Source organism: Sander lucioperca, chromosome 22, assembly GCF_008315115.2.
Source record: "Sander lucioperca isolate FBNREF2018 chromosome 22, SLUC_FBN_1.2, whole genome shotgun sequence".
NCBI lineage: Eukaryota > Metazoa > Chordata > Actinopteri > Perciformes > Percidae > Sander > Sander lucioperca.
The window spans coordinates 14,866,888-14,883,287 of NC_050194.1; the positions used below are offsets into that span (position 1 = coordinate 14,866,888).

At 39.4% G+C, this 16,400-nt stretch overlaps 1 protein-coding gene across 5 annotated transcripts in view; it reads left to right on the top strand.

The window, feature by feature from the left end:
* The window catches only part of LOC116061225 (protocadherin-15-like), a 176,925-nt gene that overhangs the window by 95,787 nt on the left and 64,738 nt on the right, over positions 1–16,400 (top strand). For all 5 annotated transcript variants that reach the window (XM_031315263.2, XM_035997476.1, XM_035997477.1 and 2 more), the window contains 6 exons: positions 478–606; positions 9,192–9,311; positions 9,470–9,655; positions 11,760–11,996; positions 12,823–12,939; positions 14,917–15,057. In XM_031315263.2, the coding sequence (XP_031171123.2) occupies positions 478–606; positions 9,192–9,311; positions 9,470–9,655; positions 11,760–11,996; positions 12,823–12,939; positions 14,917–15,057 (930 nt within the window). The remainder of the gene's footprint in view (positions 1–477; positions 607–9,191; positions 9,312–9,469; positions 9,656–11,759; positions 11,997–12,822; positions 12,940–14,916; positions 15,058–16,400) is intronic.

The window sequence follows — 16,400 nt, forward strand, 5'->3', positions numbered from 1 at the left end:
ACCCCTAGCTACCCTTCTTAAGTCATTTTCACATGTCTTTCTTAATTATGCATATCTTAATACAAATGTCCCTTTTAACAAGAGAAGGTGCAAAGTGGACCATTGGTGAACAGTTATTAGAAGCACAAACAGATGGGACAGCCATGACTAGAGTGCAGCTGGGGGCTGTTAGTAAGAGGGACAAATAGACTAAGTTAAATATGGATTTTAACCTGTGTACTCTGATAATCCATAACATAAAAGCCTTTCCGGCACTAGTCAAACATGTTAAATACTGTAGAATACAAAATTCAGCTTCAGATGTCGTCTGAACTGACCAGAATAGTAACACAAATTTGTGTGTGTGTGTGTGTGTGTGTGTGTGTGTGTGTGTGTGTGTGTGTGTGTGTGTGTGTGTGTGTGTGTGTGTGTGTGTGTGTGTGCGTGCGTGCGTGTGTGCGTGCGTGCGCGCGTGCGTGTGTGCGTGCGTGCGTGTAGACCTCCACTACGACGGTGAACATTGTGGTGACAGATGTTAATGACAATGACCCGCTGTTCGATTCTTCACTGCCAGTGAACCTCACTGTCACCGAGGAGCATGATCAAGCCTACGTTGGACAGGTCAAGGTAGGAAGACGCACAAACACACACTCTAAAACATGCACAAAGAAGCAGCATACACACACACACACTCCCCTCTCTCCTACTACCTCACCTCACTGCTCACTACATGTTTTTAAAAACATTTAGATGTCCTCACTGTAGGATGTATTTACACATGTCTATATGAGAGTGTTTGTATGCTAATGTTTTCATGCACACATTCATTACTGTGTATTTATCTGTTAGCTTTTTATGTGCTTTGTCTCTCACTAATCCTTTGTTATAATGATAGATCATGAATAAAAAAGCCAATTTAGATTATAATTTACCTTTTAGAATTTCAGACCAGGCATCTACGCAGGAGAGCATGTAAATGAGATTACTTCGTTATTTCTCTTGCGTTGTAGATTTACATGTTTGAAATGGATAACACAACTCTTTTTGGTATTGTGGCACGGATCATCTGTCTCACTGTGAGCAATTCTGACATAAGGGCCATAAGAAAGACACACAATTACTTTAACTGCATAGGCCTCATCTACATTTCTGTGTACCTTGACAGTCTCTTACCACACATACAGCACACAGAGGCTCTAATTAAATTCTGCTCTTATAATCCTTTACAATGGGGACCAGAGATCACTAACATAACTCTGTAAACCTTGGTAGCTTTGTAATTAGGTCTTTATGTTATTATACTCGGAGGACTGTGTGTGCATATTTGTAGTTTGAAAAGATACAATGATTTGAGAGAATGGTGTGTCTTAAGGACGTTGTCTATTTGGGTTGAATATGTAAAATAACATTTTAGTGGAACTGTATCACTCCCTCGTTCCCAGGAAAACTGAAATTTCTCGCTGAAGAAACAATGTTTTAAACAAATAACAGCAGATTATTAATGGCAAAAAATGATTAATTCTCATTTTCTAATAATACAAAATAATTACAAAAATTCTCATTACTTTTCAGTAGAACAATGTTGTTTTTTCTTAAAAGTATACTATGGTGCAAGAAACAAAATGTCAGCAATTAAACAAATCATTACATCCTTCGTTGTTTTCATTTTTGTGCACTGTAAGCAGCCATTTTAGCATGTAAAGTAAGTGTGTTCACTTTAATTGTGCAGCTGAAAAGTTGAGTCACTTATATTGACATAATCACAGCATTTAAAGTTTGCACTTTTTTCAGCATTTCAGTTCCGTGGTAGTGTTCTTGAGGTTTTTCCTGAAAACGGGGGCAGATTTTGACAAGAGTTCCTTGTGGTTACCGTGATCTCAATTCCCACTATTCAGTCCTATTCTGTGTAGAAATAGCAGTACATCAAGGACAAATATGAACTAACTTTGTTTGCAAATAAATAAATCTAGGTCTGCAATGACTTTACTATAATGTAAGAAGAAATCTAATCTAATCTCAATCTAGCACATGTTTAAGTAACATGATCTCTCCTCAGCACTGTGGGATGCAGTTCCACCTGCATCAGCACACTCGGCTCCACAAAGACCACTGGACTCATTCCAGACCTAACAACTAACTCATGTATTCCCCAGACAGGGGTCATGGGTAAATCTGACACTTTGATAGGCTCTGATCTTTAAAGATGCTCCCTCGGTTGCACGCTTGCTTAATTCATAGCCTTTATACACCAGAGTCAGGATGTCTTAGTCATCAGTGTGACACTTTGCTAGGTTCTAAATGTTAATCAGGCTTCTTTGGTTAAACACCAGGACTTCTCCTGAGAAAAAGATATGGCCCTTGTACACCCATGTCTAGGGTTTTGAACAAGTCTTACGTTTATCATGTTCCAAAGTTAAAAGCACAATGCCTTTTCTTATTTGGACAATTGGGCAGTCTTCCACACTCGTAAACCTTATCCTTAAAAAGGTCATTTCATTCCAAGCATTCCAAATTTTAACTCTCGCCCAGACTTTTGGATGTGTTCCAAATTCAACATCCAAAAACCCACCATAATCTTCAGAGAGGGCACTTGAAAGTATTCCAATCCTGAACTTCCTCCCTTTCAAGGACCCTTGGATTTTTTCCAAACCAAAACAGATGGTGTGATCCTTCAGCAGGCTGTGCAAGGCACGACTCTGGGCCTCGTTCCAAACCAGGTCCCCTACCTGTAGGTATTTAACAGATTTCTGGAAGAATGAATGGTCCTGACCTTGGTTTGCTGATGCTGATAAGGTAGGGAGCGATGGAAAGAGAGGAGGAAGTGAGACATGCATGGTTGGCAGAGAGAAATGGGAGAAAGACACTGGGGAGAGGTAATAGGGGTGAGAGAGAAAGAGAAGAGGGGAGACGGCAGAGTTTAGGGAGTACGGCTGCATTCTTAATCTGACTTTCACTAATTTTAAAGAGGTGAAAAATGCATTTAAAAAAGGAAAGACTGGGGAAATTCAGAGAGAGGTAATATGACCATCACATAAATGATTATAGTAGGTGAACACTTCATGTGCATGATATAGTGGCAGACAATATGGAAGCAAAAACTCCTGAAGTCATTAAATAGTAATTATTTTCCGTAATACCCAGGAGAAACCGTGGACAAGGCTGCATCATAGGGTGTCGTTCTGCATGCACATGCTGTTCAACATCAAACATTTTTTTTATCAAGTTAGCTGCCTCCCAAAGTACCTCTTCATCGGTTTACAATTTATCCATCCATGGCAGCCACTGAAAAAGTTTCAAGCTTTTCACTTTACTACCAGTCCAGCACAACAGCAGATGATTTTGCTGATTTGCACACCTTCAGCCACAGGGGAATGAATCAGTGAAATCACCTGCTGCAGTTGATAGCTGGAATAAAAAAATTGCAGACTGTTGGTCCTTCAATGCATGATTGCTTGTCAGTACAGCATGGTTGTTTACTCTCAACATGTACTGTAAGTGGCAATACGCTGCACAAAAATGGCTTGGTGTTAAGACTGGTTTTCTTTGTAAATGGTTTTAAATTGATTTAGGATTTTTGAAAGGAAAAAACCTCAGAAAGTAGACCATATCGATCTCTCTTCATACCGTTTATACTCTTTTAAAAATAATAACAGTGTGGTGACGCATGTTTTAATAGACCACAACAGCATTTAACTAGAAACAAACAAAGAATCCATTCGGATTTAGTTCATCGTAGAAAGCCACCATTAATGCTAGTAACAATAATAAAACAAGAAAACAAAAAGGATGCAGGGTTTTTCTTGTCTGTACTGTATATTAACATATCGACATTTACAGTAGCTGGCTCTTTATTTTTTCCAATCTTTTTGCACTGTGACAGCTTAAAATGAAGAGATGTCTACTTACAACAATAGTCACATATGTCTGACTGTGACCAGTTTAACTAAAGAGTATGTTTCCTTGTTTAATTTGATGTTATATGTTTGGAGGAGTCTTGAGAAGGTAAAATCATGAGAAAAAAAGCAAAAATTAGTGGAGGGCCTTACAAATAAATGCTATTTTGTGTAGCAGAAATATGTTTTTCATTCGAAACCATCCTGTTTATCATCTCGCATACTTTCAGATTTATCTCGTCACCCCCGTTGAAGGTCCCAACCCCTAGGTTGGGGAAAACACTGCTCTGAACCATACCAACACAACACATTTGTAGTATACGTACTGTAGGTCATACCGTAGGTGATACATGTATGTGTCATTTGGATGTGAACAGATATGTTCCTCTTGCAGAAACGTTTTTATTTATAGTTATGTGATGCTACACCACACTGTTGAAATGAAGTCCAGGTGGAGCACAAAATGGACCTGATGGGAAACTAACAGAGACTCATATACAGAAGCAATTTAACCCACGTGAGACTGCTCGAGTGATGGCTTGTCTGTTTGCGTAACTTACTGAGAAAAGACTCCCACACTGTTATAATACCTGACTATGGTGTATTTGTGCAGCAAAATAAATGTGCTCCAAGACAGATATAAAAAAAAAAACTCAGTAATTTTGTTTCAGTTGCAGGTACGTCTAATGCTGTATCTAGGAATGAAATTAGAGGTGGAGATGAGAAAGTGATGAAAAGAGGAGAAAGAAAAAAAGGGGATATTGGAAACGCAGAGAAATGAGCACCTGAACAAGAAAGGCAGTGCTAGCGATTGTAGAGACTGTAGAGAGTGTAGATTTCAGGCTTTAAGCTGCTTGTGTGTGTTGAAAAGCAGCAGACGTAAGGCAGCTCAGACATTAATTCTATTGTGTCTCTGGCTTTTAACTGTCTGGCAATGTAATTATGCAGAGATAACTGTTAGAAGGCAGTGAGGGAGAGATATAAGACACGAGAAAGAGAGAATAGAAGAGCAAGGATAGAGAGACAGTCACACACATGCACAGTATCCAACTCCAGGAACTGCAGACAACATGTTTGACATCAAGACAATTAATCCAGCACACTATCTAAAGCATGTGTCTAAAATGCAATTCTATGACAACTTTACTGTTGGCAGTTTGAAGGAAGGTTTTATGGACAATAATGTCTCCCTGTCAAATATCAAACATCTGCCCTTTTCATAGTTTGCGTAGGCAGGAGAAAAGTGCTGTCCATTTATCTTTTTTCTAGTTTCCTCAATAATTTCAGTTGGCTGACATCACAGTGCTAAATCTTTTCATGTCAAAACTCAACTTCCAGAAAATGATGTGAAACTGACATTGTGCGCACTTGGGTGTGCTATTTTTTGCCTTTTGGAATACATGTGTACAAAGCACATGTAAAAAGGGGCATGGGTACTCTAAATTATTTATTCACTGTCAATGATAGCTTGAAAATGTGTCACTTCAAAGAATAGTTAGACATTTTGGAGAATCGGCTTATTCACTTTCTTGCCGAGAGTAATTGTATTTGAGAAAATTGATACCACTGTGTTATCTGTTCATTAAGTATAAGGCTTCAGCCAGCTGTCGGTTAGCTTAGCTTAGCATAAAGACTGGAAACGGGGAAACAATTAGTCTGGCTCTGTCCAAGACAGCACCCTCAAAGCTCACTTAGTAACACATTCTGTCTTGTTTGTTTAATCTGTACAAAAAACTATGTGTAAAAATGACAATTGGCCATTTAAAGGGGGTAATGTGTCAGACTATGTATGTCCCTGACCAATAACTTTAAGGAGTTTGGTTGCTAGGGTGGCTCATTGCTGATAAAACATTTTAAATAGTAAGCTTTAGATATTATCGTTATCGACTTCCCGACTTGTAAACAGCATTTATGTCAACGTTCAGGTTTTAATTATGACGGGGGATTTATCTGAGTTGACACTTACTAAGACAAAAGTAAAGTGAGGAAGTGTATTTCCCAAAATGTCTAACTTTTGCTTTAGTGATGATTAACATAATTTAGTTACAGTGCTGCTTTGCATGGATGTTACTGCAGAAATGCAAACAAAAGAACAGACACATTAGATCCACTTCTGCTTACATCTACAAAACGTACACAATTGCACGTTTCCTTTGCCACCAATTGTATCTCTTATCTCTCCGACCCCTTATTTTCCACCTCCTCCCAGTTCCCTTCTTTAAAAGTCATTGTCGATCTCTCTCTCTCTCTCTCTCTCTCGCTTTCTCTCTCTCTCTCTCTTAGTGTCCATGTTCCATTCTTTCTTTCCCCCTCCCCCTTCTCCAAACAACCCAAGATAATCATCCAAAAGCTGGATGCTCCATTAAATTATTAAATTATAATACAGCTTTACACCCAGATATCAATGAATCACTGAATGTAATTCACACCGAGAGGACTTCATTGTTCTCTCTTGCTGTCTACATAACACTGGCAAGACAGAACCCTAATTTTTATTAATGCTAATAGTCACTGTGTGAGATAAGATGAAACTTTAATGATCCAAAATTGTGGAAAGGGGGAAAAATGGGTCACTGCAACAGCAAGAAGTGACACAGTACATCAAATAAAATGAAATATGAATTGTGTAATGGGGGTTAGATAAACATATTAAACTGACAATTTTGACACTGCTTCTTAAGTTATAATGTTATAAATACACTTTGGACACTTTGGAGTGTAATCTATTGACACATATTGGACAGTTTGCCATGAAATTAAACAAACATTCACAATCCCCATTGGATGAGTCCTAATAACTTTGGTGATCCCTTAACTTTTCCTTTAGCGCCATCATCAGGTGATAATTTATGTTTTTCGAATACTTTGGTTAACATGCATCAAATACCTGCAAAACTAATTCCCATGAGCCTCAGCTGTACTTTGTGTTTAGTGCTAATTGACGAATGTCAGGATGCTTACATGCTAAACTAAGTTGGTTAACATGGTAAACATTATACCTTTGAGAAATGTTAGCATTGTCATTGTGAGTATGTTAGCATACTGCTGCTCAAAGCACCGCTCTACTTAAATATTGTCAGACAGAGCTGCCAGCTGCTGACTCTTATTCCACAGTGTTTTTGCTTTTCATAACTGTGTCATAGTCTTTATCCTCAGTGATCAGTACATTCTCGTTAACGTCACATCATTGTCATGGCAATATCTTTCGTCAAAGAGAATTCATCGCCTTGATTTTTTTATGACAAAATTAGCATAACATAATGTATGCAAATACCATAAGGATTATCCTTAATCATAAGGCAGTCCATGTTCTTTTTAAACATTTAATCAACTTCAAAATAATCCTCTTCTTGACTAATTTTGTTATGCAAAGTCCTGACGGCTCAAGCTCTGACTGATAACATTAAACACACACAGTTTTCTTACTGTTAGCCATAAGAAGATGTGTGAAGCAATTATTAATAACAGTTGCTGCTAACCCCTGAATTATATTTTTCTTTTGGGGACATTTAAAGTCAGAAAGCAATGTAAGCAAACCTCAGCCCTGCACACACAAACACACACTGTGTTAACATTTCTTCTGTTCTGCTCTCCTCTGCTCGGGTCTCATCTATTTTAATGCAATCAGAATGCTGATTGGACAGGATGAACACTCACACAGGGTGAAAGGAACACCGGCCAGCAATATGTCACCTTCTCAACACCTTATTTTCTAGTTGAAAGAGATGATGTGGAGACAGAGTCAGGGTTTGAGTGTAGTCGACGGATACAGAAAGATTGTCTGATGAAAGTGCAACAAAGGAAAGAAGTGCTACTTTTTTCCAAGTGAAAATTGAAACCCCTGTCTCATTACAGTAACTCTGGAATGGCATTTGCTACTAGTGGAGAGTAAATTTAATTGCCCTGGACAAGTTGCAATAAGGGAAAAAAAAGGAGCGACAGAGAGAGAGAGAGAGTAGACCACCAAGGTCTGCCTTTGTCACTTTGCCAAAGCTATATCTAAGAAGTTGGATTTTTTTGTGTGAAATGTACAGAAGAGAGCAATTACATGAAGTAAGGTAGGAAGGACGTAGAGAAGGAAGAGAGAAAAAAAGAAAATAGCCATCCATAATCATAATTTTTGCATGCAACTATGGCCCCTCTGTGCTGAAATTTTAATAAGAAAACAGTGTATAACATGGTGTTGGGTTAAGAAGTCAAAATGTCCTAGCTAATACAAATTAATTGCGGGTGCATACCAATTTCACAGAAGCTCCCTGAGTGAAACTGTAAGGTGGGATATGCATTGATAATTCTCCACTCACTTCCCAGTATCTCTCTCCCTCTCACACAGACGCGCACATTCACTCACCCACTTGCAAATATATTTCTCTTTACTGAGAAATAACAGAAAAGCTTTCATAAATGTTAACACGATTAAAAAAGAGGTTAAGGGCCCTATCTTGCACCTGGCGCAGTGCAAAGCCCGACGCAAGTGTCTTTGCTAGTTTAAGACCGGCGCAATTGTCAATTTCCCGTCCAGCGCCCACGTCGTTTAAATAGCAAATGCACCTGCGCCCATGGGCATGCTGGTCTTACAGGGAGGTGTGTTCAGGTGCATTCTTGGCGTATTGCTATCTTGAGGCAGCATAAAGTGATCGCGCCATTGACCAACAAAAACCTGGTCTAACGTCAATAACGCCGCATTTCGTTGTTATTTATCTAGGCTCGTGCACAGCTCGTGCAAATATTACAATGTGAAATAGCATGATGATGTGATCTGCTCGTGCTTTCACTTCACGCACGAGCAGATCAGTTTCTTCTCCTGAAAATCTCTCCTTCCTGCTTAGGAAATCCGCCATCATAATAGCAATGCGCCAAGGTCCAAACGCGCCTGGCTTTTAAAGGGAATGGGAGATGACACTCTGATTGGTTTATTGCATGTTACGCCCAAAACACACCTATGATTAATTAAGACACTAAGTACAACCCTTTTGAACCATGCGTCTGGCGCACAGACCCTTTTTTCTGCCGTTAAACTAGCAAAAGTGGATTCGTACACGCCCTAAACGGACCTGCACCAGGCGCTTCACGCCGTGCGCTTAGATCGTTAAAATAGGGCCCTAAGTGTTTTACCACTTGTATAAATTCACAGACATATGCCCACTTTATTGACACACACATTGAGCTTGATTTTAGAGAAAGTTCACTTTAAATTTAAAGAATGATTTGCTTCAATGGTAGTGTGATGAATTGCAGGCATTTCAAAGCGGATTATTAAACCTTTAGTCTCATGTCTCATTGCTTGTGTGCTTGTGTTATTTCTTCGACGGTGTTTAGGCTACGGACCCAGATGTGGGGACAAGTGGTATGGTCCACTATCGGCTCGTCAACCACCAGAATCTGTTTTCCATCAATGCCACTGGAGCGATCAGAACTACGATGCCACTGGACAGAGAGGTCACCGGAAGTGCTAGATATGTTAAGATTTCACATGACCCTCAAAGTTGTTGAATGTCATACATAAAAGAAAGCAGTAAACGGTGGCAAAGATGACAGTATGAATATTTTTTTGGAGCTGTAGTGTTGTTTGACCATGAGTCTCTGTCATCTTTAAGGTAAGAGGTCACTACTTCCTGATCGTTGAAGCCTGGGATGGTGGAGTGGACCCCCGGAGATCCAGATTAACACTGTCCATCACCGTTCTGGATGTAGACGACAACAGCCCAATATTCACCCAACAGACTTACAATGTCAGCCTACCAGAGAACAGCCCCAAAGATACAGTCATATTACAGTTAAAGGTGAGTGAGTGAGTGGATTGGGCCATTTGTAGTCCCGCTTACCAGACCTATCTCCACAGCGCTGCGGAGTAAGGTCTGGCCCCTCCACACTTACACTCCTGGATAGGAGAAAGCACAATGGGTTGTTTGCATTTCTTTAAACCAATCACAATCGTCTTGGCCGGTACTAAGCTCCAGATGCAGTGATGGTATATCTGCAAAATTGTCTTGGGAAGGAACTTGTTTATCTGGAACATTTTCACCTCGCAAAAGAAAATGCCACATACAATATTAAATGAAGTTAACTGTTCACAAAATACAGTAAGGTGAGCTATTTAAATTAACTGGATACATGGTTAAACATAATTTGCTCTTACCTGTGTATCACCGTGTGTATTTTGTCCAGAGCAAATCCCCACCAATCTGTCCCAAAACGTCCCAGTTAGAGAGTAAATGCCCTAAACATATTCTTTGTAATCTTTACAATCATTCCCTGAAAGAACAAAGCAGGCCTGCCTTGTTGCACGATCCAAATTTTCTTCAAAACTTGCCATTTTCAGCGAATAACTTGCTAGCTTGAAGTTTGTTGATGTTACCTGAAACCAACAGAGTTTTGCAAGGCGAGGGACATCCGGTGGAAGATCCCGCGACGACGGATGTTCCTTGGATTATCTTGTAAATTAATTATCGTCGATCCAGACTAGGCCATTTGCAACTGATGTAGTCGATAATCATGCCTTTGTGCCGGTGACAGCCGTGGACAAAAGGCATTATGTTTTTGGGGTTGTCCATCCATCTGTCCATCCGTCACGATATCTCAGGACCCTTGGAGGGAATTGGTTTAATTTTGGCATGTGAAGGTCAAAGGTCAAGGTAACAGTGACTTCACAAAATGAATTGTTAGCCCACAACTCAAGAATTCCTATGCTAATTATGACAACATTTGACACAAATGTCTAATAGGATAAAATGATGAAGGCTGACATTTTATTCCCAAAAGGTCAAACGTCAACTCCACTGTGACATCATAATGTTCTGCAAAAACACTTTTCTGGCCATTATTCAACGCCGTAACTCAGGAACAGAAGGGGAGATTGTGATCAAATTTCACATTTGGTCGGATACTGAATTGATGACATTAATCTTGAAACGGTGGTGATTGTATAAATCTTCTGTGCAGACGGGTTGAAGATGTGTGTGAAGCATCTATGTTTAGCCAAAAAATACACTAATCAAATAGCTTTTTATTAAATTGCTTCAAAGTCTTCACTACATACAGTATATGAGCCTGGAAAGACATACAGTACATTTAAACTGTAACTTTGTTGGTGGAATCATGCAACTACAAGGCAATCATTCTAGTTTTGTAATAATTTCAGATTGCAAAGTGTATTTTTCATGTAAAAATGCCTGATATAATATCTTATAAATAGTGAAGGTCCAGTGTGTAAATCAGCCCTTTTTGCAACCAATAAAGTGTCCAGGCCATGCAGTGCAAATGCCAAAAAATGTCCCACTCACTACGCATCATGGTCACAATTCTTTAATTTCCAAAGCGATCCATTATCCCTTCAAGTAATAATGTCATACTCAGTATCATACTTGGAGTTGTTTACCTACAACTTCTTTGAAATGACCAAATTGGTTTCCTTTTACACTCCAGCCAGCACCAGAGATGTCTTAAAAAGAACATTTGAAGACACACTGAGTGGAATGTATAAAACAAACAAAGCAACTTTTCCCTCTAGCTACACAGTAAAATACGTACAGGAGGAAAAATAAGGTACAGGCCAGCAGCTACACTATAAAAGTCACTACCACAGGCATTTCAGACATACCAGTCCAACACATAACTAATGAAAATACTACATTCTGTTACTCGCCCTAGCACATGTAGATGCTTGTCCCTCTAGCAAATATAAAAAATTCATCCATCCATCTTCGTCCACTTATTCGGTCTCGGGTCGCGGGGGTAGCAGCTCCAGCAGGGGACCCCAAACTTCCCTTTCCCGAGCCACATTAACCAGCTCCGACTGGGGGATCCCGAGGCGTTCGACTTGCCATAAATTCAAAAGGTGATGATATTACTTTCTTTCCCTTTCCGTGACTCTCTCTTTCTCTGTAGGCGAAAGACGCTGACCTCAGATCCAACCTCACATATCGAATCAGAACTGAAGGCTCGGACCAGGAGATTGTTCGGCTATTCCACATCGACCCAGTGACAGGAGAGCTGTCAGTGCTTAAAGTTTTTGACTTTGAGGCTCTGACTGGCTCTGAACCCACATATACATTCACAGTCGAGGCCATGGACACAGAGGGAACCATGCCTCCTGGACTAGCCTCTGTCACTGTCAGAATCATGGTGAGTGTGTGGGTGTGTGTTTATACTGACATCCAGGGGCCACACCAGTGTTTTTGCATATATTTACTACATTTGCGCAAAAGTTATGGTACATTCATCTCTCATCAAGATGCTCTGACATCCAAAACTAGAGTTATAGTTATAGCATTGAGCAACATAGCTGCCAATTTTAGTCCCTTTCACACTATATTTGTTTACCTATTGTTTTTCTTGTGTGTCTAAATTTGACAACTGTGGAACAATTTTTAAAATCCAGCGTGCCATCCATCTTGCCTGTGGGGAAAATCAAAAACACAATTTGTTGTGGTGTCCTCACTTTCAAACTTGCTGCTGTTTTATACTACTGCTGACACCTGCTGTGGCCGTCCCAGTTATTCTACTCACTACTGCATTTATTCTACTCCCAGACCCCAAATGGATATTTTTTGAAATCCTAGCCACAATAAAACAAAACTTTAAAATAACTGGTATGTTAACATTAGCATGAGGTTATGGGCTCAAGGGTTATGTTAACTGGATTAGTTAGCAACAGTGTTGTTACTGTAAATAGCTGTTGCTTTCTCTCCCTTGTGGAGGCCAGATGTTCCCAAACCTATGAAAAGTGAATCTGTGTTAGTGAGTAATTTTGGGGACTGCAGAGAGAAAGTGAAAATGAGAATTTAGTTAATTTTAAGAATGGAAGTGAAAGCGTAAAGCCTACAAAGTCAGTTTGCATCAGTATTAAAAATGTGTACAATTTCAGGCACTTACTGGAAAACAAAAACAGCTTGGTGTACTGTATGTTTACAATCGTAATGCCATACTGTGTGTGTTTATCTCTCTTCAGGACATGAATGACTTTTCCCCGATATTCAGGCAGTCAGTGTACCGAGGCCTGGTTGCCCCTAATGCTGTCAAGGGAACCATCGTAACTACAGTGATGGCCAATGACTCTGACCCTGCGGTGGGCATTTCCAGCTGCTGCTATTCAATCAAACTGTTTTTCACAGTGTGTTCCTCAAATTGTGTATGGGAATGATGCAAGATAATGATGCTTGTCTCGTGTGTGTGTGTGTGTGTGTGTGTGTGTGTGTGTGTGTGTGTGTGTGTGTGTGCGCACTTCTTTCACCAGTGGAGCCTTTTTTTAACCCCAGCATAGCACTTGCATTGAGTGATACTTCAATTGGGCTTTTAACTCTAAACATCTTTGTAATGTAGGCTGGTTTATTCTGCTCGCTGTAAAATGAAGGTTAGCTCACTTTAGAGTTCCATTGTGAGCCATTAGATCGTCTGGTGCAGTTAACTCCAATTTTAAAAGGTTGTAAAATGCTGTTGTTTAGATGCAGATCTGAAATGCAGTGGCTTTGTGAAAAACAACTAATCTTTATCGGAAACAGAAAACAACCGACTCTTAAATTTGCAATTTTACAGTATAGTAAATCACCGGATAAATATTTATAAAAAAAGACCAGAAACACAAAAGTATCTTTACTTTGCCCTTTTGCTCAAGAAGCCATTATCTTATTTCTCACTCCAACATCTCCGTGGGAAATCTTCTACACTGGTGATGTTTCCCCTCTTAAGCCTCTTTAAAAGCCCCATGTTCCTTTGACTAATGTGCTTGCCGTCTTCCTACATCAGCTATATCGATTCAGACTTGAGGTCTAAGCATCAAGCTAAACTCTCTTGGGTCAAAAAGTAACATTATACTGTCAAGGTTGTGTGCTATGAAGGCCCACCCAAGGTAATAAAAAGCTCCTTAACAGCCTTGGATGGATATATATATATATATATATATTTACCTCTGAAGTACAAATTATCTAAAAAATTTCCACTGTGAAGTTTTGCTGACTCACTATACGAGCCTTTATTTAATGAAAGCTTACAGATGCCTCTGAAGTACTGCTCACAACTGCAGTGCTTTCAGAAAGTGTAGCTCATTTCAGAAGAAATGACAGTTGACCTTGTAATTTATATACAGAGATTTCTGTAACGTGATACTGACACTGCAACACTGAATATTTTAGTGGTGTTGCATAAAAGCCTTTAATGGAAATATGACTTTAGAAGCCTTTCTATTTACCTTGGATATCTTTCTATTTATTGTCAATGTGGCGTTGTTGCAACCGTCTTGTAAACATGACACCCTGGTCTGGTGACAACTACATTATACATAGTAGCTTAGTCATTGTTGAACATATCAGATCCATAGCCTCTAAGCTGCAGTGGGTAAAAAGCATGAAAACGGCAGGATTTGAAGTAGAGTGAGACCTCTTCCTGCAGCCCTCCCTCTGCCCTCTCTGTCGCACTGGCAATGCATGCACAGAACAGCCAATAGGAATGCTCTGTCTCTCTGAAATGACCTGTGATTGGCCAAAGTCTTCCATCACGGGCTAGATTTTGCTCAGACCACTTGAATTACAATATGCTAAAAGATTATAAAGGAATTTTTGCCCAAAAACAAATTGCATACCACATCTTTAATCAAGATAAAGCATTTAAAGTCTTCTTCATGACTGTGAGCTGATGATCTGTAATACTGTATTGTATAAACTAATTTAATAGTTTGTATTTACTGACACTTTGAGTCAAATTAGTCATACTAATTGATAGTCGCTCATTATCAACAACACTTGAGAGGTCAGTTTATTATCATTAATATGCCTAAATGTGGACCTCATATATCCCAGGGGGTGATGTATGTCTTAACTACTTTATATGTACTTGGACAGAGACAAACTGTTTGACATCTAGGCCCAAACTAATTGCTTTGGATATTAGAAACACTAAGAGTCATTACCACACCATGCTTTTAAATTGATGCTACACTGCAAAATGTATGTAAGAGTGGCAGCATTCCAGGGAGCATGCAAGAGATATTTCATCTGAAAGCCACATTAATCAAAATCTGTCATCCTAAGTGTACTTGTTCTCTTCACAGGGTACCCCAGCAGGTCTAGTGCGCTATAAAGTGAACCAGGAGGCTTATCCATACTCTGCCAGCATATTTGATGTAGAGGAACAGACGGGACATGTTGTAACCAGAGTAAACCTCAATGAGAAGCCCAACCTGAAGTTCAGTGTAAGTTTGCACATACACAGTTTGACTTACAGCTCCACAGTAATCTATAATGTATGCTTTATTGAATGCCAGTGGCCAGGACACCAACAAGGGGATGACTCTCCAGGAAGGGCTTGTGAGAAGATTTCCTGGGGAGTAAATAAGAATTAATTCTGCTTTACAAGATATTGCTTATTTTTGTGACTTTTATAATTTAGGCTTTTTTAGCCATGGCTCTAGGGATGGCAATATCAGTCTTTCCAAATGTAACAATCTAAGAAGGGAAAATCACTCTTTCATTGAACTACTGACAACTCATTGACATGCACCGTGTGACAGAGGTCGCACGTAGACATTGCTTTATATTAAAGACGCATAGAAAAGGTTGTTGTATACAGCATTCTGTAAAAGGTGCCTGTGGCTCAGCTGCATTTACATGATACAGGATACCTATTGCAGCTTTGTAAATTTCTTTGCACCAGGAACACACACCAAAAATGTTATTTTATCTTACACTTGCAACATAGATGTTATAAAACATGCACATCTTCCATGGAGTGAAACAGCCGTAAAAGATTCTCCCACTAGAAAGATAGCAACTTCCATCAAACAGTAATATATTAAATCTAACAACGTTGCAGTGAGTCTATTGTATATCACAATGTTAATACAGTATGCAGCATCACTTATTGTAATTACCAATCAATCAAATTGATCTATTCAAACTGTAAACACTGGCACCGAGGCTGTAGTCCAATAGAGACATCATTACTGGAGAAGATTTATCTGAAGCATCCCTGTTTTGCTTTAGTTTTTGGATTTTTGGAGGATTGGGATGGCATCGCATGAATTGAGTCATTAAAAATTCATCTGATCATCACTCTGAGATTTTACTTGCTTGCTTGTAGCATTTGTGTACATAAAGGTATCTTTGTACAGAGCACTCTTATAAATCCCCATCCACTGTACAAAGTTTACCGCAATAGCTTATTAGTTCCAAAATTGCCTTTTCCCAGCTGCACTCAATGGGGTTTTGGGCCATGCTAATTTTCATCTTTTCATTGGGCTTTAATTAACACAACAAGGATTCAGCGTCCTCTGAAGATGTCTCTCAGGGGACTAATTCTACCTTGTTTGCTCACAGTAACTCAAACAAAAAGAATTAGTCCAACACTGTGTAGAGTTTTGGGATTATGACTGAGATAAACACTGTCTGAGGTATACATTTTACAAGGACAGATACACAGTTAGACAATCTCATTGATATGAAGCAAATGTCTACCTAATTGCCCTTGCATCATATCATAATGGCACCACAGCTTGAGGTATTTTCAAAAAACATTTTGGAGCAGCTTGGAATGCAT